Source organism: Sorex fumeus, unplaced genomic scaffold, assembly GCF_029834395.1.
Source record: "Sorex fumeus unplaced genomic scaffold, SorFum_2.1 ptg000265l, whole genome shotgun sequence".
Taxonomy (NCBI): domain Eukaryota; kingdom Metazoa; phylum Chordata; class Mammalia; order Eulipotyphla; family Soricidae; genus Sorex; species Sorex fumeus.
The window spans coordinates 2,213,844-2,238,198 of record NW_026606322.1 but is presented as its reverse complement, the minus strand read 5'-3'; the positions used below and the strand labels follow the sequence as shown (position 1 = coordinate 2,238,198).

General features: G+C 39.5%; 1 protein-coding gene across 1 annotated transcript in view; it reads right to left on the bottom strand.

Annotated features, from left to right (window-relative positions):
- RABL3 (RAB, member of RAS oncogene family like 3) overlaps positions 1-24,355 on the bottom strand; it is a 43,731-nt gene that overhangs the window by 15,184 nt on the left and 4,192 nt on the right. Inside the window, exons 2-4 of the mRNA XM_056109341.1 lie at positions 21,604-21,695; positions 7,928-8,057; positions 150-264 (exon numbers count right to left, since the gene is read on the bottom strand). Coding sequence (XP_055965316.1) covers positions 150-264; positions 7,928-8,057; positions 21,604-21,695 — 337 coding nt within the window. The remainder of the gene's footprint in view (positions 1-149; positions 265-7,927; positions 8,058-21,603; positions 21,696-24,355) is intronic.

The window sequence follows — 24,355 nt, the reverse complement described above, 5'->3', positions numbered from 1 at the left end:
AAAATACTATTGTTTTGTCCGGGTCACTGTTAAGCTATTGACTGGAAAAAATATTGCAAATCAAACATCTTACAAAATGTTATTTTGGTGGGTATATTCTTGAAATTGACACAACATTTCAAACCAATTACAAAGTAATCTGGGCTTACCCATTTGTTACCAAGACCCCAGTTGGCACCAAATCCCTGTTGAGAGCTTCCAATGACCAACGGTACAAGTTTTGGGATGATTTTTTATTTGTTAAGTCATGTACTAAAATAATACCTAAAACAAACAGAGGAAGTAATGTCACTATTGTAAACAATTCTTTATTTCAGTAATTCTTATTTCACAAAGAGAGACTTATTAAACACATGCATTAGGTTGCTTAACAAACCTAGCATTTCAGTGTGAATAACAAACTCAGCTATAAATACACAATTTCTTCTAAATTGTTCCAAATAATTATATGAATAAATGACTGCAAAGTTTAATTTATCACTCATCTAACTTTTAAAAATTTTACAAAAGGTGACAAAATTCATTGAACTTTTAAATAAAAATTTTTGTGCTTCATTCAACATAACAGTTTACCTAATCCTGGTTGCAAAATTCCTTATCAATAAAAAGAATATAAACTACTGGCATATAAGAAATTCTATTCACTTAAAATCCATAATATGACCTAAATAGAATATATCATATATTTCTTATAATCACTAAAATATTAAAATTTTATTATAAGGGCATTGATTTAATTTGATATACATGTTATTTCTTTAGCTGACAAAATATTTTATCATAGAGCACCCTAGGCCATATCAAGTCCCAAAAGTCTACCAATTTTTTCAGAGCGATAGCACAGCGGTAGGGCGTTTGCCTTGCACGCAGCCAACAAGGCCGACCTGAGTTCGATTCCTCCGCCCCTCTCGGAGAGCCCGGCAAGCTACCGAGAGTATCTCGCCCGCACGGCAGAGCCTGGCAAGCTCCCCGTGACGTATTCGATGTGCCAGACACAGTAACAACAAAGTCTCCAATGGAGACGTTACTGGGCCTGCTCGAGCAAATCGATGATCAATGGGAGGGCCTTTACTTTTACTTTACTATGGTACACTATGTGATAAATTTAGTTTTCCAAATTTATGTACACTAAGCGTGCTACCCCTAAGAAATGGAGTTGTAGATTTAGGCTACTAAAAGGGAGTAGGTTAACATGAACTGTCTGAGCTGGTTGGCCACGAAATATCAGGAGAGGATTTGAACACTACTGAGAAGGTGACTACCCACTCCACCTCTGCCTGCTCCCGCTCTGGCCCAGAAAAAAGGGGGGAAAAAAAGGAAATGAATTAATAAGAGAAAAATAAGAACTATGAAAAGAAAACAGATGGACTTACATTGAGAAAAATAATAAATGTAATGAATATTAAAAAGCATCAGATAAGATAATAGCACCAGAAAGGCAACAGAAGTTATTATTATAAGATTTCAGAAGAAAGACTTCAATTCCTGGTAGCACTTTGTGGGTAAAGGACTGTAACATTTTCAAACCATCAACACTTTCAACAGAGAATATGAAACTGATGTTTCTTCTATCTCCAAGAAATATGATAAGTCATTTTGAAAAAGAAGGTAAGAGTTAGAATTACTTGGCATCTCTAGCTTTCACAGATATATATAGAACTAAGGAACATGTACAAGATATAGTTAGCTTGTTTAAGCTGTCTCAGATATATGTTAATCTCTTCTGGAGTCTGGAACAAACAGAAGTCTGACACTTATCCCTATATCCAGTGGCATTCATTCTATGTTCCTCAAAAAGGAGTTTTATTAGACATCAGGATCCGTGATGTCTTATAAAGATATTTTTGTTTCATTGTGCTCAGGACTTACTCCTGTCTCTGTGCTCAGGATCACTCCTGGTATGGCTCTTATGGAGTGTTGGGGACTGAAACCATGTTTACTGTGTGCAAGTTAAGTGCTCTAGCGATTACCCACTCCAGCCCTTAAAGATTAGATTTCTTTAAAAAGAAAGAAAGGACTGGGACAAAGGTCAAAGGGTTGGAGTGCATGCTTTGCATATGCAAAACCCAGATTTGATCCCCAGCACAACATGGTCACCTAAACACTAACAGGAACAACCCCTGAACACTATTCCAGGAGTAACATCCAAGCACTGATAAGCATGGCCCAGAACAAAAAAGAATAAAGAGCTACCATGAAAGAGCAAAGCTACCATTGAAGTTCGTGGGCCCCAAGGGTGGATTATGTGAAGTGAGGGGCAGAAAGACGTCACTTTCTCCTGATCCATCCCTGTCATCCAGAGGCTGTGAAGTCCAGGACTGATCAAGTCTGCCATGAGCCCCTGCACAGCATGGGTGAGCCCCCCCTCCCCCCAAGCCACACCTGATGTCTGCTTGGTCTTTTTGGTAAAGGAGTTGATCCACACCACCTGAATTCTTGGGGAGCCACAGATTCAAGCTGGAGCAACGATTTGCTCTTTACAGGAGTCAGTCCTAAGCTTTACCCAGGTTCTAGTCCCACCTCAGGAAAGAATTTCAAGAGTAGACAAGCAGTGAAATAAAAAGAGATTTTTATTTGAAGGTTTTTAGGAAGGGGAAGGAGGGAGAGAAAGTGAGAGAGTAACATGCTCGACAAAGAACGTGGGCTTCTCCAAAGCTGGAGACACACATCCCAGCATTAGATATGAAAGTGTGAAAGTACACATCTCAAGAGAGGAGATGTAGGTGAGACATGTGCTTGGATGCCACAAGTGCTCAGCCACGTGGGGCGCACTTGGGCTCGGGCAGCATATGTGCTCCCTTCCTTTGTTCAAGGTGGCATTTATAGGGTTTTCCTAACCTGCTCTCGTTTTGGGGCATCTACCTAAGTCCACTGCTGGGGCAAAGTAGGGAGTGGTCCAACGATCTTCTTTGAAATTCCTTTCCTGGCCCTTTGTTCCTGCTCGAACTTCTCTCAGAGAGGTTCATCCTTCTCTGGGTCTGTTGCTGGCTGTAGGTGAAATTCTTATCAGGCCTGAGCTCACAAGGTGGGCTATTTGCAGTGTTGAGCTCTTGGTTTTATTACTTCTCAGAAATCTCATAGCCACTGGGGTCCTTCCCCATCTACTTGCTAAATCAACATAAAATAATAAAGAATATTCAGCATTTAAGTGCTACCTTTTGTTATTTATATGAGCAATCTAATTTGATTTTCAGAACAGTCCTATGAAGGAAAAATTATTTTATACAAGTAGAAACTGAGACTCAGAAGTTGAGGAAGTTGCCCTAGGTTACATGATAAGTGAGGGAGCCAGAATTTTATCTATTTATTTGTTTAAATTTATTTATTTTTTAATTGAATCACTGTGAAATAAACTGTGAGATACAAGGCTTCTGTGATCGGGTTTCAGTCATACAATGTTCCAACACCCATCCCTCCATCAGTGTACATTTCCCACCACTGTCCCCCATAATTCTCCTGCCACTACCCCCTCCCCCAACCTAGCTTGCCTCTGTGGCAGGCACTCTCTCTCTCTCTCTCTCTCTCTCTCTCTCTCTGTGGCACTTCCCCCCCTCCTTTCTCTCTCGCACTTTTCCTCTCTCTCCCTTTCTCCTCCCATTTTGGGGATTATGGTTTACAATACAGATACTCAGAGGTCAACATGTTTGGTCCTTTATACACTTTCAGCACACATCTCCCACCCACGATACTCTCATGTGAATTTCATGACTTCATTTTTTTCTAACAACTCTATAATATTCCATTGTGTAGATGTACCATAGTTTATTTAACCAGCTGTCTGTTCTCAGGCACTTGGGTTGCTTCCAGATTCTGGCATTGTGAATAGTGCTGCAATAAACAAACAAGTGCAGATGTAATTTCTACTGTGTTTTTGCACCCCAAGGGAAGTACTACCAGAAGTGGTATTACTGGGTCATATGGAAACTCAATTTCTAGCATTTTAAAGAGTGCCCATATTGCTTCCTAAAAAAGGCTGGACTAGTGGGCATTCCTACCAACAATGAATGAGAGTCCCTTTCCCCCCCATATCTGCACCAGCACTGGTAGTTCTTATTCTCTTTGATGGGTGCCAGTCTCTGTGGTGTAAAGTAGTATCTCATTGCTGTTTTCATGTGCATCTCCCTGATGATTAGCAATGTAGAGCATCATTTGATAATCTGTATTTTTTCTTTGAAGTTTTTGTTCGTCTCCTCATTTTTTGATGGGATTGGAGGTTTTTCCTTATAAAGTTCTACCAGTGCCTTTATGTATCTTAGATATTAACCCCTTATCTGATGGGTATTGGATAAATAATTTTTCCCATTCCATGGGCTATCTCTGTATTTTGGTCACTGTGTCTTTTGATATGCAGAAACTTCTTAGCTTAATGTAGTTCCATTTATCTTTGCTTCCATTTGCTTGGTCAGTGATATTTCCTCTTTTTAGATGCCTTTAGTTTCAATGTCATGGAGGGTTCTGCCTACGTTTTCCTCCATGTACCTTATGGGTCTGATATTGAGGTTTTTAATTCATTTTGGTCTGACTTTCGTGCCTGGCATTAGACAGAGGTCTGAGTTCATTTTTTTTTTTTACACGTAATTGTCCAGTTTTCCCAGCATCATTTGTTGAAGAGGATTTCCTTGCTCCACTTCACATTTCTTGCTCCACTGTCAAAGATTACGTGATCATATATTTAAGGGTCTGTTTTTTATATTCAACTCTCATTGGTCAGTGGGTCTGTCTCTATACAAAGACCACAGTGTTTTCATTATTACTGCTTTGTAGAACAGTTGGAAATTGGGGAATGTGATGCTTCCTATCTTCTTTTTCCCAAGGATTGCTTTACCTATTCATGGGAGTCTATTGTTCCATATGAATTTCAGGAGTGTTTGATCTATTTCTTTGAAAGATGTCATGAGTATTCTTATAGGGATATTAAATCTGTACAACGCTTTCGGAAGTATTGCCATTTTGACAATGTTGAATCCTTCCGATTCATGAGCAGGGAATGCACCTCCATTTCCTCATGTGCTCTTTACTTCCTGAAGTAGTGTTTTGTATACTTTTCCTTGTATAGGTCCTTCAATTCTTTAGTTCAGCTGATTCTGAGGCACAACTGATTTTCTTTCTTTCTTTCTTTCTTTCTTTCTTTCTTTCTTTCTTTCTTTCCTTCCTTCCTTCCTTCCTTCCTTCTTTCTTTCTTTCCCAACTGATTTTCTAAGGCACAATTGTGAACAAGATTTATTTTTAAGTATCTCTATCTTCTCTTTCATAATTTGTATATAGGGAAGCCAGGGACTTTTGGTTATTGATTTTGTAGCCTGCCACTTTACAAACCTATGTTTCTAGGAGCTTGTTTGTAGAGTCTTGATGGTTTTCTAAGTATAGTATCATGTCATCTGCAAATAGTGAAAGCTTGACTTTTTTTTTTTTTGTATTTGAATGCCCTTGATTTTCCTTACCTAAGTGCTATGGCAACTACTTCCAGTACTATATTGAATAGAAGTGGCAAGAGTGGGTAGGCAGAATTTTAACACAGGTAATCTGACAGCCAAAGACAGGAGGAGGACAGCATATTAAAATCTCACTTTAGAGGTGTATATTTTCTTGTAATTCCTAGGAATACAGATCACAAAACTACTGAGTGAGATCCTGAGCTGGGAAATGAATTGTAAAGGCCTAGGTAAGTTATTAGATAACTGCTTCCTCCCGCCCATCCTCCTTATTTCTTTCTAAGGATTTGTGGATTTTGTAAGTAGGCCTTAAATCAATCCTTTTCTTTATTCTCTTTCAACTGGGCAGAAAGTTCTTGCTTTGTTGAATATAAGCTATGGTGAGACTCAGACGAAGAAACTCTGGGTGATCGCTAATTTCAATACTTTTCTAATTTGAGAGTCTTAGAGCACTTCATGGGTTTTCTTCAAGCATTCCCAGACCGGTTTATCCAAGGGGGAGGAGAGTACAACAATAAGCGAAAAAAAGGGATTACTAAGAGTAAATATTTCATTTGGTGGCCCAAGAGATGGCTCAAAGGACTAGAGCTCATAATTTGCATGTGGGAGGCCTATGATTGATCACTGGAAATTACCTGTCATCCTGAGCACTGAGAGGGGAGTAGCGTCTGAGTACTTCTGGGTATGCCATAACCCTTCCTCCCTCAAAAAGAGTGCATTTTAATTGAGTGATTTTATGCTCTGTTTCACAGGAAATTACAGATGACAGGTGGATAAATTACAGGTGGATAAAATTCTATCAAGAGGAATGTTTCAGAAACAGCATAGAAAATTTTCTTGGTAGAAAAAAATTATCTTTAAGAAAAACAAATATATGTGAGTTTTATCTGTAAAAAGATAATTGGACAAATACAAATTCATATGGATTTCTTCTTTAGCACTTAAATTTGTAACTCAGAGTTACATAAAGTTTCTATAATGTGACTGGTTCTTATCTTTAACATTTATTTAGAATTTTGTTGTTATAAAATTTATCACTTAATTCTACTTTTAAACCAGGCTTCATTAAATTTCCTATTTTCTAAGAAGTTATTCAGTACTATATTAATCTTATCTTACTATCTTCTCATTTATACAATTCTATTAAAATATACCATTGGCATATACTTCCTTTCATGGCAGTGTCATGTATCAGTGTTACCATTTTATTTCATTTAAAAATATTTTACTCCTTTAATTAGATTGTGACAATTTTTTTAGAATTCTGAGCTAAATGTAACATAGGTCTCACTTAAAACACAATGCGTCATACATTCTAATCTATGTGGGCAAGAACCTCCTCTACTCTCTCATTTTATTTTTTATGGTATTTGCCTTATGATATGGGAAGAAAATGAAAGAAGAATCTAAGGAATTAAGAAAGTATTGAATAATAGCAATGTTAATATAACACTGAATGAGATCTGTGCATAGTTTAAATGAGATCCAGTTAACAGCTATGTATCTACTGAAGAGAGAAGGGGTGGAAGGCCGTGGATTTTGGTATATCAGAGATAAGTTAAAATTGCATTCCACTATTGAAAAAAACATTAAAAAATTGAAAAAAGTTTTCCAAAGTAAATTAAAAAAGAGAGGATAAAGAAATACTATTAATAGATTATTGGTGACAGTAGTTACTTACTTCCTTGACCAAGAGCATGCAAACAATGTACTGCACTTATATCCTCTATTATGCAATTTCAATATAATCTGTTTCAGTTATCTGAATATCTACAGCAGGGTGACTTTTCCACATCCCTAAAACACCTTAGCTCTTTATAATTAAGTAGTACTTTCTCTAACAGGTAGATTAAAGAAATCTCTATTTCTGGGGCATTGACTTAGACTATGGATATTCTATACTTCCTCAGCTTGGGTAAGAAATAGGTTACACTGTTTTGAAAAATTTCATTTTTTTTTTGGTCCGGTACCAAAATATATTTTATTTCTCAATATTTAATTTATGAAAAGAACTTAAATAGGAACATGTACAAAAGGCAGACATTTGATCTTCTAAATCAGTGTTTCTCAGCTGAGGGCTATCTGAAACCCCAAGATATGCAAAGGCTACCTACCACAGGCGAAAACCATGTAAAAGTGAGTAGATGGAAGTCACAAGTGAAGAAAACACAGAAATGACTGAGAAAAGAAAACAGTCATAAAAAGATTGAGAAATACTGTTCTATATTACATGGTAAGAATCTCGTCATACAAATAGGAATGTAATATGCAGATTTAAAACAAAAGGTGTGATGTACGAGGTCCTGGTTTGATCCCCAATACCATAAATTAAACGAGTGAATAAATGCATGAACAAATAAGTAAAACAAGAGTTGTGAACATATTAGCTCTTAAATCAAGACTACATACTGATCTGGGATGACATACATTCCACATCAGATGATCTGTACTCCTTAGGACATTAACATAGGGTAGAAATTTGAAAAATGCTTTACCATTTACAGAGTTGTAGAATACTGCTCTTGTGCTTTTCACACTGCTGGCACTGCCCACAGAACCGCCAACATCCCATAATTCTATATAGTAGGTCTTCTCTTCTGGAGTTCCTTCTTTGTAGTCATGAACCTAACAAATCAATCCATCAAGATAATTATTATAGCCACTAAGAAAACTGGCAAGCATCCTATTCCAGTCTAATGTACTTGAACCACTGTACTGTACCACTGTCCTCCCACTGTTCATCGATTTGCTCGAGCGGGCCCAGTAAGGTTTCCATTGTGAGACTCCATGTTACTGTGTTTGGCATATCCAATACGTCATGGGTAGCTTGCCAGGCTTTGCCATGTGGGCGTGATATTCTCGGTAGCTTGCTGGGCTCTGAAAGGGGAGGAGGACTAAACCAGGGTCAGCCAGGTCAGCGCCTGCAAGGCAAACACCCTACCTGCTGTATTATTGCTCCAGTCCGGTGAGGCATAAGGTTTTCAAAATCCCAAATCAAAAGTTACTGCCAAGGTCTGCCCAGGACCACGTGCCCGGTGGCCTCCTGAAATGTCCCAATGTGATTGGCTCTCTGGAGGCTTCCAAACCCAGCAGGGTAGGTGAGGGTCCTGAGCTCACCTTGCTGGCCACCAAGGCCACTGTAGGCTCTTGACTTTTGCCCTGATCATGGGACCAAGGGCCAGTAATTGGTGTGACCAGGTGCTCTGAATCTTCTGGCTGAGAGGGGAGGGGGAGGGCTGCTCAGGTAGCTGCTGGCTGCCCTGATCTCATTAAAGACTACCATGCCTTAGCACAGCATCTCAGGGTGTAACCCAAAAAGCAAAAACAAACAAACAAACAAACAAAAACTATCATGCCCCTAGGTGCGCTATCTATTACTATTCACTATTACTATTTTGTTCATCTCTTTGAAATGATTTAACTATTTCCCAACTGATATCCCTACTAGAATCTTGCTCTATTACCTTTATCTTTCCTTATTACTACAAAATCATGAGAGATCATTTTTTAAATGCAAGTTAAACCATACCACCCTTCTCAAAAATCTCTAATGATTTTCTTACTCAAATTAAACTCCCTTTTTCATGCTCTGAACTCTATAAATATTTACTGCCACTATTAAATAACTATTAGAATACAACTAAAGACCATATCATTATGGTGGCTCAAGACTACATTATATTCTTCAAGAAACTTTTTTATATAAACATGCATGACAGCAGGACAAAAAATAAATTCTTGGATTATATAAAGTGAGAGGATTTCTACACAGAAAAAAATCATCAACAAAATGAATAGGTGGACTTGACAATAGGAAAAATATTTGCAAATCACATATAAACTAAGGGGCTAATACCCAAAATACATGAAGAATTTGCTCAATTCAAATGGCAAAGAATAATGATTAAAATGGGGAGAGAATTTGAACAAACATTTCTCCAAATGACAGAGAAGGCCAACAAATGCATGAAAAAGTGCTCAATATTATTAGTAACCTGGCAAATGCAAGTCAAAACCTCAGTGAAACATCACCGCACATCTGTTTAAATTTCTATTATCAAAAAGATAAGAGATACAAGAGTTGGTAAGGCAGCGAAGAAAAAGAAATGCTATACATTGTTGTCGGGAATGTAAAATGATGTAGACATTATAAAAATATTATGGAGGTTTCTTCACCCAGTAAAAATAAAATTGCAGGGGCTGAGGAAATAGCTCAAAGAGATGGAGCTCATGGTCTGCATTAAAAAGGTCTAGGTTCAATCCTAGGTACTACATAGTTCCCTTAAGACTGCCAGGAAGTTACCCCAAGTACCACGTGTTATGTATGCCCCCCAAAACAAAACAACAGCAAAAACATAAAACTGCCATATGACACAGCAATAAAACTTCTGGTATGCATTTTAAAAAATGAAAAAGGGATATTAAAGAAATGATCTACATTCCCATGATCACTGAAGCATTATGCTTAATAGCCAAGGTAGGGAAAAAACCTACAGGCCTGTCATTGCAGGAAGAAACAAATGAAAAAAGCACTAACAGGATTACATACTGCATACGCAAAGGATTGCTATTCAGCCACGAGACAGAAGGAAATTCTGCCATTTGTGAAACTGTGGGTAAACCAAGAAGATATTATGATGGGAGAAATAAGAGAAAGAATTATATATTGCGTGGTATCATTTTCTGTGGAATCTAACAAGTCAAGCATAGAAACAGAGTAAATTGTGGTTTCTAGTAGCTATGAGGAAGGGAGAAGTTCGTGAAAAGATACAAACTTCCAGCTATAAGGTAAATAAAGTATGAGAATATAATGTGTAACATAGAGACTACACAATGGGTGATATATATACCTGTGACAATAACATTGCACTTAAAATTAAAATATGGGGGGCTGGAGCAATAGCACAGCAGGTAGGGCGTTTGCCTTGCACGCAGTCAACCCGGGTTCGATTCCCAGCATCCCATATGGTCCCCTGAGCACCGCCAGGGGTGATTCCTGAGTGCAGAACCAGGAGTAACCCCTGTGCATTGCCGGGTGTGACCCAAAAAGCAAAAAAAAAAAAAAATATGTCAAGAAAGTAGAACTGGTTCTCACATACACTCCTCTTTTGGTACCACTTGCTATGGCTTAAAAGAATCTTTTGCACCTCAAAGGAAGTGGTGACCAAGATATAAAGACACTCCACAGACTTAGAGAAATTATTTGCCCATCACTCAACTGATATAGGGTTAATATACAAGATATATAAAGTCTTGATAGAACTATACAAAAAAATCTAACCTCATCAAAAAATGGGGAGAAGAGAACAACAGAGACTCCTAGGAGATACTCAAGTGGGCAAAAAGCATATGAAAAAATGCTCTGCATCACTAATCATCTGTCACTGTCACTGTCCTCCCATTGTTCATCGATTTGCTCAAGCGGGCCCAGTAATGTCTTTAATATGACACTTGTTACTTGTTTGGCATATCAAAGACATCACAGGTAGCTTGCCAGGCTTTGCGTGTGGGCGAGATACTCTCGGTAGCTTGCTCAGCTCTCTGAGCGGGGCGGAGGAATCGAACCTGGGTCGGCCAGGTCAGCCACGTGCAAGGCAAACGCCCTACCCGCTGTGCTATGGCTCCAGCCCGACTAATGCAAATCAAAACAACAATGAGATATCACTTTACAGCTCGGAGATTGACACATGTCAAAAAGGCCAAGAACAACCAGTGTTGGCATGGGTGCAGTGAAAAAAGGGCCCTCCTTCACTGCTGATGGGAATGTCAACTGGCCCAGCCTTTCTGCAAAATAATACGACATTCCTCAAAAAATTAGGAATTGAGCTTCCACTTGATTCAACAATTATGCTTCTTGGAATATACACCAAGGGTCTCAAAACACAATGGACAAAAAACTTACACCTCTATGTTCCTTGCAGCACTATACCCAATAGCCCAATTCTGGAAACAACCCAAGTGTCCACAAAAAGGTGACTAGATAAAGAAGTTATGGTACATATACACAATGGACTATAATACACCCATAAGAATAGGTAAAATCATGCAATTTGCTTCTTAGTCTGGAAATATGCTGAGTAAAGTTAGTCAGGAGACTGACACAGAATGACATTCTCATATATGATATATAAAGTAATATAATGGCAGAATAATAAATGTCCAAAGTCAATGGAAACAAAGAACATGAGAACTGACTTTCAATAGAAAGCATGCCACTTGAGGGGTACGGGCATAGAACAGAAAAAGACTATAACAACGGTTGAGGGAAGTGTTCAACTACGGGGAGAGGATGGGGAGCTGAAAGGTAGCAAAGTGTCAGCATGAAACAATAGTGCAAATCCCAGTGTCAAAAAGTTATATAAAAAACAGAGCGCCTCTTACAGAGGCAGATAGGTGGGTGGGAGGTAATCGGAAAGGTGGGAGAGGGGGCATAGGTGCAAGGAAGTGGACACTGGTGAGGGGACTGTATGCCTGAAACCCAATCATGAAACATTTTATGTCTGAAATGGTGACTAAATAATCAAACCAAACCCCAAACCAAAAATAAAAGCACTAAAACTTACATATTTAATAGATTACTCATGCTTTTTACTGATTTATATTATTTTGGGGTCCAAATCCTTTTGTCCATGGAAAAGTTTAAGTAAGTAAGAAACTCCAAAGATAGCCACACTGATATTAAGAGAAGACAACTATTAAACTGACAACAAACAGGGAAAGACATAAATTAAGAATAGCAAAGTCATCTGGCCCAAAACAGATTCTCTTGGAAAGCTTTCTTTAAAATAAAGTATTTTGAACCCCAAACCCTGTAGTCCTACAGATCTGTATTTTTTAACCAGAATTTTGAGGACTTAGATTTAATTCATTTCAGAATTGTAATTGAGAAGTGTGGAATGCAGTGTATTAATGAACCAGGGCACTATGAGGTCCTAAAAGTATTTATTGATTTAAATAAACATATATAAGCAACTAACATGTACTAGAACAGAGGCTCTTTTCTGTGCCTTCAGACTCTAATAGGAGAGGTAGATAATGAAGATCAAAACTTAGCTCAGAATCTAATAGAAGAGGTTGACAGCAAAGACAGTTAGTAAAATAGTAGAAGGAAGCAGTGGAGCTATGTGGCTAACAGAAGTACTCAGTATTTACTCACGAGTCTAGGTAAAAAGGCAGGATCCAGAAAACTTGACTAATATGGCTAAACTTTTTGATAGAAGGTAACTAAACTTTGTATTGTTTGAAACAGAAATCATGTAAAATTTAAATAGAACTTTTCCAATGATGATTATACATAATGACATATTATCCATTATATATGCCATCTAGTAAAATAATAGTATCTTTCTTATATTAAATTAATTTTGATTATCCAAAATAGTCCTATTAACTATGACTGGAGTCAATGAGATAGAAGAGCCAGTAAGGCACCAACTGGGTTCGATCTCCAGCATGGCATAGTCCTCTGGATGCCTCTTCCACCCCCTCACCTCCTACTTCCAGGAATATTATTATGGAGAAATATTAGAGAGAGGCCAGTCATCCCTGAGCTCAGAGTCAGGAAAAAGTCCTGAGCTCTGCCAGAGTGACAGTACAGTGAGTAGGATGACAGGGGTTTTATCCCTGGCACTCTATATGGTTCCCTGAGCCTCACCAGGAGTGGTTCCTGAGTACAGACCTAGGAGCACTGCCAGGTGTAGCCCAAAATACCAAATTAAATTAATAAATAAATAAATAATTTTAAGGCCACAGAGAAATAGTATAGTGAATAGGGCTTGGCATGTGTTTGACTGGGATTCAATCCTTGGCATCACATATGGTCCCTTGAAACTATTCAGGAGTGATTTCTGAGCACGGAGCACAGAGAGGTAAGTCCTGAACACAGCCAGGTGTGGTCCAAAAAACAATCAACAAAAATATTCCAAATGCCCAGTATTGTTATAGTTGTTTAAGAACAGCCTTCATATACAATTTCCAATGAGAATGCCCCTTTAACATTCCAATATTAATTCCTGTTAGTTCCTTCGTTAGTTCCTCTCTGGTTACAAATACTCTCCAGCCAGAACGGATGCACTCACTTATACTCTTCACCACAAAATGCATTTCTTTACCAGATATTTTCAATCTTTCCTTTCAGATTTAGAAGAGAAAGGGCCCTTTTTTCTTTTCAATATTCTCAGTTTTTTTTAACTTAGTACAAACAGAATGAGTCCTAAGAACTTTTAACCAGGGGCTTATAGCTTGTATCAATGACATGCTATCTTTCACTGGGGTGAGTGATCTCTGAGGGAAAGCTTGACATTATGCTATTACTCTGGACAGATTAAGTGGGACCTTTGTGCTATACTTAAGACTAACATTTTTGGGATAATGCCAAACTACAAGCAATGCAATTTATATTTAATTCAGGCCATAAAATATCTGATACTTCAAGTCATCACACACCTTCCATCTGTAGAAGGAAGGATTTTCTCAGCAGACAATTGATCATCAAACAGGAAAAGTAGAAAAATGCTACTGAAAACTAATTCAAGTTCATGTACTATGAGTTCTGATTCATTTGAAAAGTTTATTCAATGTCTTGAACTTCAAAAAAGAATGAACAAATTTGTAAAGAAAATCATACAAGTAAAAAAAATCAAGAAAAAACACAGGATGTTACTGATACTTCCTAATTAGTAAGTCTAAAGAGTATGAATACTGCAGAAAAATTATTAGAGAAAGACCAAGAAGGTAGAGGTTCTTAGAAATGAGTCCAAAGGAAAGAGAGGCCAGAAAACAACAATTAGGAGACTGTACTGAGAGAGCAGGAATGGCATTTGGAGGAACACCATTGGATATTCTATATGCTCAAGTCCGTACAACGTCTTAGACTTGTTAGAATGTGTAATATATATTTTGGGTGAAAAAAATCAATAAAAAGAATAGCAGTTACTGATTTACTGCTAATTGCTATTTCCTTCGCTTGCTTGCTTATTTATTTATTTGGGTTGGAGCATCCCAGTCAGTATTCAAGAGCGCGGGGAACCCAATCTGTGATTCTTCGCCAACTGGGTCTGCAGTGCTGATATGGTTCTGTGGTGCTGGGGATACCTGTGCCACCCTGCAGGACCTCCAGGGCCACACTCAGTAGTTCTTAGGGGCTTCCAGGGCTTCACCCAGCGGTGCAGGGAGCGAACCTACTTCAGGGACCAGGTGGTACAGGGAATGATCTAGGTCAGGTGTGTGTCCAAGTAGCTGTCCAATCTCCTGGTCCCACCACTTCCTCAGTAACCATACTTTGCATTTAGCCAATGCTCCTTTCCTCTATTAAAAATTAAACAAAACCCCCTTCATTTTTCCTTCTATCCTCTACCCATTCATTTCTTTATTTAACTTCTACACTTTGTAAAAGATTGAGTTAGATCTCTTCCTATTCCTTTTCTGTTTATTCACATGATTTAGTTTTTGCAACTGACATTCCATTGCACTTTCAAAGGTCAGCCCTGACTTCATCACTGAACCAACTTTTCCCCCTACTCAGTCTTCATATTTCTAAAGCAAAAAAAAAAAATCAATCTTTCCTTCATGAAATTCTAATCTCTCTTTGCTTTTGTATTATTGCACCATCCTGGCTATCTTTCTACCTCTTTGATCACTTTCCCTTTGATCCTTTTTTTTTTTTTACCTTTAACTCTAAATATACACAGAGTTCTCTCTTAGATGTTCCCCTCTAAATTTTCTTTTTGAAAATCTCATCAGCTCTCATGATTCAAGATATCTTTACATGGTTAGTTTTAACTCAGATTCTTCCATGAGCCTCAGCACCACATTTCCAAATGTGGTAGAAATGTGGTGCTGAGACACCTTCAGTTGGAACTGAATAATATTTTCCATTACCATCTCCAGGGGCTGGAACGATAGCACAGCGGGTAGGGTGTTTGCCTTGCATGCGGCCGACCTGGCCAACTCAGGTTCAATTCCTCCATTCCTCTCAGAGAGCCTGGCAAACTACCGAGAGTATCTCGCCCGCATGGCAAAGCCTGGCAAGCTACCCATGACGTATTCGATATGCCAAACACAGTAACAAGTGTCACAATGGAGACGTTAATGGGCCTGCTGAAGCAAATCGATGAACAACGGGAGTGACAGTGACAGTGACAGTGACCATTTCCAGAACTGAAATAATCCCAAGAATGGGGGATATATACACTGACCGAAGAAAATGAAATAATGATTATTCCAGGAGAAAAGATGGAAGGAAATGGAGGAGGGAGATAATTGTGGGTTGAATGGTATATAAAAGAAGCAAAAGTAAGTCGGGAAAGAAAATATGAGAAAACAATTAAGGATCCAAATGTATGATAAGAATAATAGTGGTGTATAATGTCATAAGTACTTTGTGTTACTATAACTCCTGAGAAGGAAACTTCAGAACTGGTATAGATTTATGAAGACACACAGTTCAAACTTTTAGAAAATTTCTTAAATTTTACATGTTAATTGTGAACTGAAAATAGATGATAAAGGTGCTATTGTTGTTTGATTTCACATACTGGCTAGGGCTAATGAAATTAACATATATTCTTCATAATTATTAACATTTTAGATTTAATATTCAAGGAGGAGGTGGTCTTAAATGAACTGCAAGAGAAACAAACAAAATGTCATAACGGGGTATGGTGCCACCAGCAGGTCAAGCTGTACCTGTGAGGCGAGTACATCAGCCTGATGGTATCTTCAGACTTCCTGATACCCCCAAATTGCCGCTGTGCTTTTGGCTGGACCCCAACAATTTGGAACCAAATTTACCAAGATATTAAATGGCCAAAAGTTAGGTATGTGGTAGCTATACCCACAAACCACCTCCAGCTCAGCTATACAAGCTCATTTATTGACCTTATTTCAGAGACCCACAAATAAATCTCGAAAGAGATCAAAAGCCGCAGTTAATATTGGACCTGTGCAAGGCTGGACAGACCAGAGTAAATTGGAGGGGGGCGGGTCAGCCTGGTGCCTGCCCAAGCAGAGCCCGAGGCAGCTGCTTGCTCCCACAATCCAAAATTGCCGCCATGCCCCTGGCCTAACTCTACCGTTTCAGATGGATCTCACCAAGACATAATCTGCTCAAAATTTCGGTATGTGGGTTTTGTGACTGAAATCTCCACGCTTCCTTGGGGTTGGGATGGGCTATCTCTCCCCACCTCCCTTTACTTCTAGAAACCTTGGCAGTCATATCCATACCCCAAAATGGCCACCCAATTTGAAAAGCTACTCTAGCCTTACTGTCCTGATAAAAATACTGAATGCCCTGAACAAACACCATGACCTCTTAGCACCTCTATGGCAAACCATAACACACAAAAGGAAAAGGTGAGAGAGAGCAAGAAGGAAAGTGCTTTGCAATAGAGGGAGGTTGGGGGTGGAATGCTGGGGGATGGTGGTCGGGAAATAGGAATATTGGTGGTGGGAAGGGTACACCTGTGAAGGGATGGGTGCTGTATGGTTTATCTCATGAATATTCAATTAAAAATTTAAAAAAATTATGTGAAGCTTAGCATTGCACTGTCCTCCCATTGTTTATCGATTTGCTCAAGTGGGCCCAGAACCGTCTCCATTGTGAGACTTGTTACTGTGTTTTGGCATATTGAATACATCATGGGTAGCTTGCCAGGCTTTGCTATGCGGGCAAGATATTCTCAGTAGCTTGCCGGGCTTATGCCCAATTTAATCAGCTTAATCAATGGCTGAATAAAGAGCAAAACTCCTATATTAATAAAAAATGTTATATTTTGTGGCACTCTTCATTCCTAGTCCTATTTCCATAGCCCTAAATCTAATGGGTGATATAAATGTATGCTTACCATTAATTACACAAACAAAACTTGGAAAATTAATCTTGCAAGTTCAAGATACTTGCACTTCTATGTTCACCTATTCAGAGTATCCTAGACCTGGAAACATCTCAAGTGTCCAAAAAAAAGATGAGTAGATAAAGAAATTGTAATAAATAGTGAAATAGTACTCAGCTATAAGAAAAGACAAAAAATCTTGCAGTTCATCACAAGTTGGATGAGACTGGGATAAAATGCTGAAGTGAGTCAATGGGAGAACAAGTACTGAATATTGGATTCAAATTTGGAGTATAACGAAACATAGCAAAGGAACAAATAATGTTCAATGATAATAGACTTGAGAGTTGGCCTATAGAACTAAGTTTGCTAAGTGAGGGTAGGGAATAATAAAAGAGGATCTTGTGACAGTGGTGGACAGATATTGATATTTTAGTGGCAGGTGTGGTGCAGCAAGACTGCATTCCTGAAACATTAATACTAAAACTGTTGTAAATTATGGTATCTAAGTAATAAGCAAGTACCAGAGCCAGAGTGATAGCACAGTAGGTAGGGCATTTGCCTTGCACGTGGCCAACCTGGGTTCGATTCCCCCATCCCTCTCGGAGAGCCTGGCAAGCTACCGAGAGTATCCTGACCGCACAGCAGAGCCTGGCAAGCTCCCCGTGGTGTATTCGATATGCCAAAAACAGTAACAAGTCTCATAGTGGAGATGTTACCGGTGCCTGCTCGAGCAAATCAATAAACGGGAGGACAGTGCTACAGTGCTACCAGGGCTGGAGAGATAATATAGCAGGTAGGGAGCTTGTCTTACATACAGAGAACCTGGGTTCATTTCTTAGCACTTCATATGCTGCCCATTTCCATGTACAATAATCCCTGAGTGCAGGCAAGGAGTAAGCCCTCAGCACAGCTGGGAGTAGCCCCAAAATAAAAAAGAAAATGTCATGAATCACATGCATCCACATAAAAAAACCCCACAAACAACAAAAGAAAACAGGGCCACAGAGATAGCACAGGGGTTAAGGAGCTTGTCTTGTTGACCCTGGTTTGATCACTGGCACTGAATATATTCCCCTGAGCACTATTAGGAATCATCCTTGGGCACAGAGCCAGGAATACATTCTGACCACTATCTGCTGTTTCCCCAAAACAATAGCAAGAAAAAGAAACCATAAAGAAATGCTGAAGGTAATTAGAATAAAAAGAAAAAAATTATAATGAAAAATTGATATAGTTTGAAAAAAATTGACATTTGTAAAAGAATCAAAAGGAATATTTAGTGATTGAAAACTGTACCAAAAACCTAAAAAAATTAGACAAAGATGAAGAGATTCTTTAATTAAATGGAGAGCAGAAATGATTATCACCCATATTACATTAAGGAGAAATACAGAAGAGAAACAAGAAAGTGTAATTAAAAGCTGTGGAGAACAAAAATCTAAATAAATTTCAAAAGGAGACTAAAAAGGAATGTGGAAAGACATTAATAACTAAATATTTTGTAGACAGATAATAAGTCAAAGTTTTATAAAATAAAGAGACATGAGAAACACAGTAATTTCTGAACAGAATGACTAAGTCTAATCCACACCTAAACATAGGTCAGCAAACTATAGCACATCAAAGATTACCAGAACAAGCTCTTAAAACTAGCTAAAGAAAAATTACCTTAAAAAGGAATAAAAATTAGACTGACAGAAGACGTCTAACCAGCAACAATGTAATAGACTTCAAAGAAGTCTTCAATAACAACTTCAAAGAACTGGGAGGGGAAAGTCAAGCAGGTGCAGCACTTGGCTTGCATGTGGCTGACCCTGGTTCAATCCCTGGCACCACATATGGTCTCTTGAGTACCGCTAAGAGTGACCCCTGAGTATAGAGACAAGAGTAGCTAGCCTCTGAACACCACTGGATATATGGCTCACACCTTGCACTACCTCTGCTCCCCCCAAAACAAACAACTGAAGAAAAATAACTGCCAATCTGGTTTACTACCATTCCTTTCTTAGTTTGCTAGATTAAGAAACAAATAATAGGGTTAGAGACATAATACTAGGGGTAAGGTGATTGCCTTGAATGTGATCCTTGGTACTGCATATGGTTCCCTAAGCACTACTAGGGGTGACCTGAATACAGAGTCAGAAATTCTATTTGGTGTAGCCCTAAATCCTGCCCCAAATAAAAGAAACGAATAATTAAGGCAAAAGATATTCAAGAAATTGCAGAAATAAAGGGTGACTGGGGATAGGGCTTAGTAGTAGCACATTTGTCTTGTATGTCTGAGGCCTTGGATTCTATTCCTGGCACCTCAAATAAATTACTAAATAAATGGAGAAAGAAGAAATAGTTCTTTCCCTATTTTCTGACTTAATGAGTGAAGCATGCCAGGGGAAGAAAGACTCTGTTTGGTCAACATAAGATTAGCAAAACCCAACAATGTCTAAGAAAACATTTAATTCAGTGAAAACTACATCTTGTTTCTTAAATGTGCGGGGGACCAAATGATCTAGATGTTAAGCTCCAGATGATGTTTGTCTTTCCACTGTATTTCTAGTCCAAAGTTAACTGTTTTACCCAGAGACTCAGAAACAAATCTTGAAACCCAGCAGCTTTTGGCAGAAATGCATCTGGACCCCGCAATATGTTACTGTCACCAGGCCATCCCAGAGGGGAAAGGGTGCTGTCCCTCTGCCTGCTCCCCCTTGGCGGCTTGGTGGCCACCATTCTCCAGAGTCCACTGGACAGTCAGGTTTGGGCCCTCAGTGATGAGACATGCGGGGCCTCACAGAATGGGGGTGGAGCTGGCCCTTTCCTCCCTGTTCCAACAAGATCCCGAGTGGTAGCCCAAGAACGGCCTTTCTGGCTCCTGATCTGCTTAACGGCCATGATCCCAGAAACTCAGGAACAAATCTTGGAACCCAGCAGGTTTTGGCAGAAATTTCTACAGATTTAATTGTCAAAATTTCGTAATTTCAAAATCATGTGGCCATTACTGCAGCCACGCAACATCATAAGTTATTCATAACCAGCAATAGAAAACAAATGGTCTACTGTTGCCTTTTCAGCAGATCTGAGTGTTGGGGTAAAATTCCAAATAATAATGGTGGGTCTGGTGTCAAAATATTGAATGTGATCAAAGTAGAGAGAGTAATGTGGAAATCATCTGCCCCACAGGTAAGGGGAGGGTATGGGAGGGGGTATACTGGGGTTTTTGGGGGTGGAGAATGGGCACTGGTGAAGGTACAGATGTTTCATTGTATGACCCAGAGTTAAGCCTGAAAGCTTTGTAACTGCTCTCAATAAATAAAATTATAAAAAATGGAAAAAAAAACCCCAAAAAACAAAGTTGACTGTCTTAGTGGCAAAGGTTTATAGAGAATTATTTATGGAGCATTAATTCTGGATACATAGCGTAGTAATTAAAACTAAAATACCTGACACTAGACTACCTGGGATTAAATCTTGACTCTGCTTTTTATGAATTGAATGAATTTAGTAATTACTCTTTTATATCTTAGTCAATGCTGTGATAGCCTATAGCTGAAATAAGCAAAGTCATGCCAAGAATTTGCAGAGTGGAGTGAGGAGGAGATGGCTCAGAAAGTAGAGTACTTGATTTGCATTGGGAACTTTGAGTTCATCCCTGGCATTGCATCATTCCTTTCTGTTCCCATCACCACTGAGCACCTAAGGTACTTAATAAAAGTTAGCTATTATTATTATTATTATTATTATATGGGCTGGAGCGATAGCACAGTGGGTTGGGCATTTGCATTGCACTCAGCCAACATGGCCGACCCGAGTTCGATTCCTCCGCCCCTCTCGGAGAGCCCGGCAAGCTACCGAGAGTATCTCGCCCGCACGGCAGAGCCTGGTAAGCTCCCCGTGACGTATTCGATATGCCAGACACAGTAACAACAAAGTCTCCAATGGAGACGTTACTGGGCCAGCTCGAGCAAATCGATGATCAACGGGAGGGCTTTTACCTTACCTTTACCTTATTATTATTATTTTTCTTAAATTCTGTATATCAATTTGAAGCAATGTAGTTTGAAGGAATCATCGTTAATATGAAGCAATGTATTTTGGAGGAATTATCTTTAATATGAGTACTAGAAATTAAAATATAAGAAACACATTCATATAGCTGGAGTAATAGTACAGTTTGCAGAGCGCTTGCCTCACACACAACCGACCTGGGATCATACCCCAGCACTTCATGTGGTCTCTTGAGCACTGCTGGGTGTGGCCCCAAAACAAAAAACAAAAAACAAAGAAAAAAAAAAGGAAGGAAGGAAGGTAGGAAGAAAGGAAGGAAGGAAGAAAGAAAGACATACTCTGACATCTACTGAGCAGCCCACTGTCCACGATGGGTTTCCAAGCACTTGATTTTGGCACAGAAGGTGAACTAATGAAGATTTCCCAACACCTGTAAAAAATACAAGAACTTTAGTCCTGTAAGAGACATACAGAAATACATTATGGCAAGAATAATACTGAGCATATGCAATAATAATGATGGCTTTCACACTGTGCTGATCATTTAATAAACTGTATTGACAAAGAAAAGATATGGACAGAAATTTCTTAAAGTTAGCACAAAAATCACCTGGAGGATTTGTTAAAACATACAATACTGGGCCTATAAATTTCTATTCAGTAGGTTATGGAACCTAAAGATTTCAATGCTGATGCTACTACTTGATGATCCTTTGACAGCTATTGGTCAAGGGAAATTTCATGTGAAACTTTTCTTTTGAATTCCTTAATACGGCTAGCCTATTTTAAATTTGCACAATATCAACAGATCTGTGGACCCTGATAGATGGTTTTCCAGATTGTGCTCAAATATGGCCAGTGAGAGAGACTTACCATTTCACAATTTCCCGTTTAGATTGCTCCAGTTCTATCATACAGTGATTTTAAAAATGGCTTTCAGAAAAAAAGAGAACAATTCTACTCTTCTACATATTGACCCTTCTCAATAGGCAGCATTTTATGTTGTTCTCCTGTTTTCAGGATGATCAATCTTGTTATTAATAGTAGTACTAGCATTCTGAAATTTGATGGAGAGGAAAGGGAACAAACTTTCTCTGCATGGGTCTAGCTACTCATTCAATGAACAATATTTTGGGAATATCAAATATAGTTGGTAAATTGATTTAAAGAAGGCCTTTGATTCTGTTGAGACAGAAGCAGCCATTGAAGTCCTAGCCAATCAGGGCATTCAAGCTCAATACATCAAGATCCTCCGTGAGCTGTATTGTGGGTTCACTACCAGGATCTCACCATTCCACAAAGAAGTAATCATTGATGTCAAGAGAGGGGTGTGGCAGGGTGATACCCTTTCACCGAAACTCTTCAGTGCCATCCTCGAGAACATCATGTGACGACTGGAATGGGAAGGAATGGGAGTGAAGATAGATGGTCGGCAACTACACCACCTCCGCTTTGCTGATGACATTGTTTTAATAACACCAAACATCAGCCAAGCGGCACAAATGCTGGCCGACTTTGACCGTGAGTGTGGAAAGGTAGGACAACAGCTGAATCTTACGAAGACAATGTTTATGAGAAACAGCCTCGTTCCTGACGCCCCATTCGCTCTCAATGGAACGACCATCTCCGAATGCCACAGCTATGTGTACCTAGGTCGAGAGGTCAACATGACAAATGACCTGGCACCCGAGCTGCGCAGGAGGAAGAGAGCGGCTTGGAACGCCTTCAAGAACGTCGAAGAAATAGCTAAGAGGACGAAGAACCTCCGGCTCCGGGCACATCTCTTTGATTCCACTGTTCTTCCTGCATTAACATATGCCTCAGAGACCTGGGCCCTACGCAAACAGGATGAGAACGCTATTCGGGTCTCCCAAAGAGGAATTGAAAGAGCTATGCTTGGAATATCATGTTTCACTCAAATAAGAGAAAGAATCTGGAGTTCCGACATTCGTCGACAATCAAGAATCAGGGATGCTGTCTTGTTTGCCAAGGTGTCTAAAATCAGATGGGTTGGTCACGTAATGAGATTTAAAGACGACTGCTGGACTAGAGCAGTTACCAACTGGATTCCACGGGATGTCAAAAGACCGTGTGGCCACCCACCTACCAGATGGTCAGACTTCTTCATCAAGATCATGAACGATTGGTTTGAGGGTCTTCATGTTCCTAGAGCAAACAGACTCCATTGGGCTACACTATCATGCGACAGGGACAAATGGAGATGTTACTGGCGCCCGCTCGAGCAAATTGACGATTAACGGGAAATCAAGTGATCAAGTGATAAAGTTGGTAAATCTTTATGTATCACTAGTTTAAAAAATTTAGTCCATATCTTGGTGCACATTATTTGTATATAAGCCGATTCCTAATTAATTGTAAAGTTATATTTACAGTAGGGAAAGCATTTAAAAAGGGAAAAATCCTGAAAAATATTTACATTAAAATCACGAATCACGACAAATCACGACCATCCTGTTATTCGTCGATTGCCTCGAGCAGGCCCCAGTAACGTCTCCTTCATCCTAGCCCTGAGATTTTTAAGAAAGTGTTATATTCAAGGCTCTTTAGGAGAATGAGACCCATCATTGTTACTGGTATTGGGCATATTGGGTACGCCACAGGGAGTTTGCCAGACTCTGCCGTGCGGGCAGGTTACATTTGGTAGCCTGCCAGTTTGTCCAAAGTAGGAATGAGATAATAAGATGTCATAATAAGATGTCGGGAGCTGGGTTTTATAGTCTCTGAGTCTTGGCCGTTGATGGGATTACACGGCGCCAGGGGGCCAGTTGGTGGGTGTGACCCCCGCCTACTGGAATTTGGAGGATCTGGGTGGAGGATGCTCAGCCCCGATCCGAGTAGGCTTGGAGATCTCAGCCCCGGGGCCCGCTTGCCTTTGTTCCTCTGCCGGTACCTTCAGGTGTGCGGAGAGTGGTCTCAGCATGGTGGTGGCTGGTCCTAGAGGTCTTCGGCTGCCAGAGCCCTGGTCGGGGTGGGGAGGAAAGCTCAACCCGCTCCCCGCTCCCCTCCAAGGGGCCCCGGCGAGGACAGCCAGGCGCGAGGGCAGGAGACTGCACTGTTCTCTTACATTAC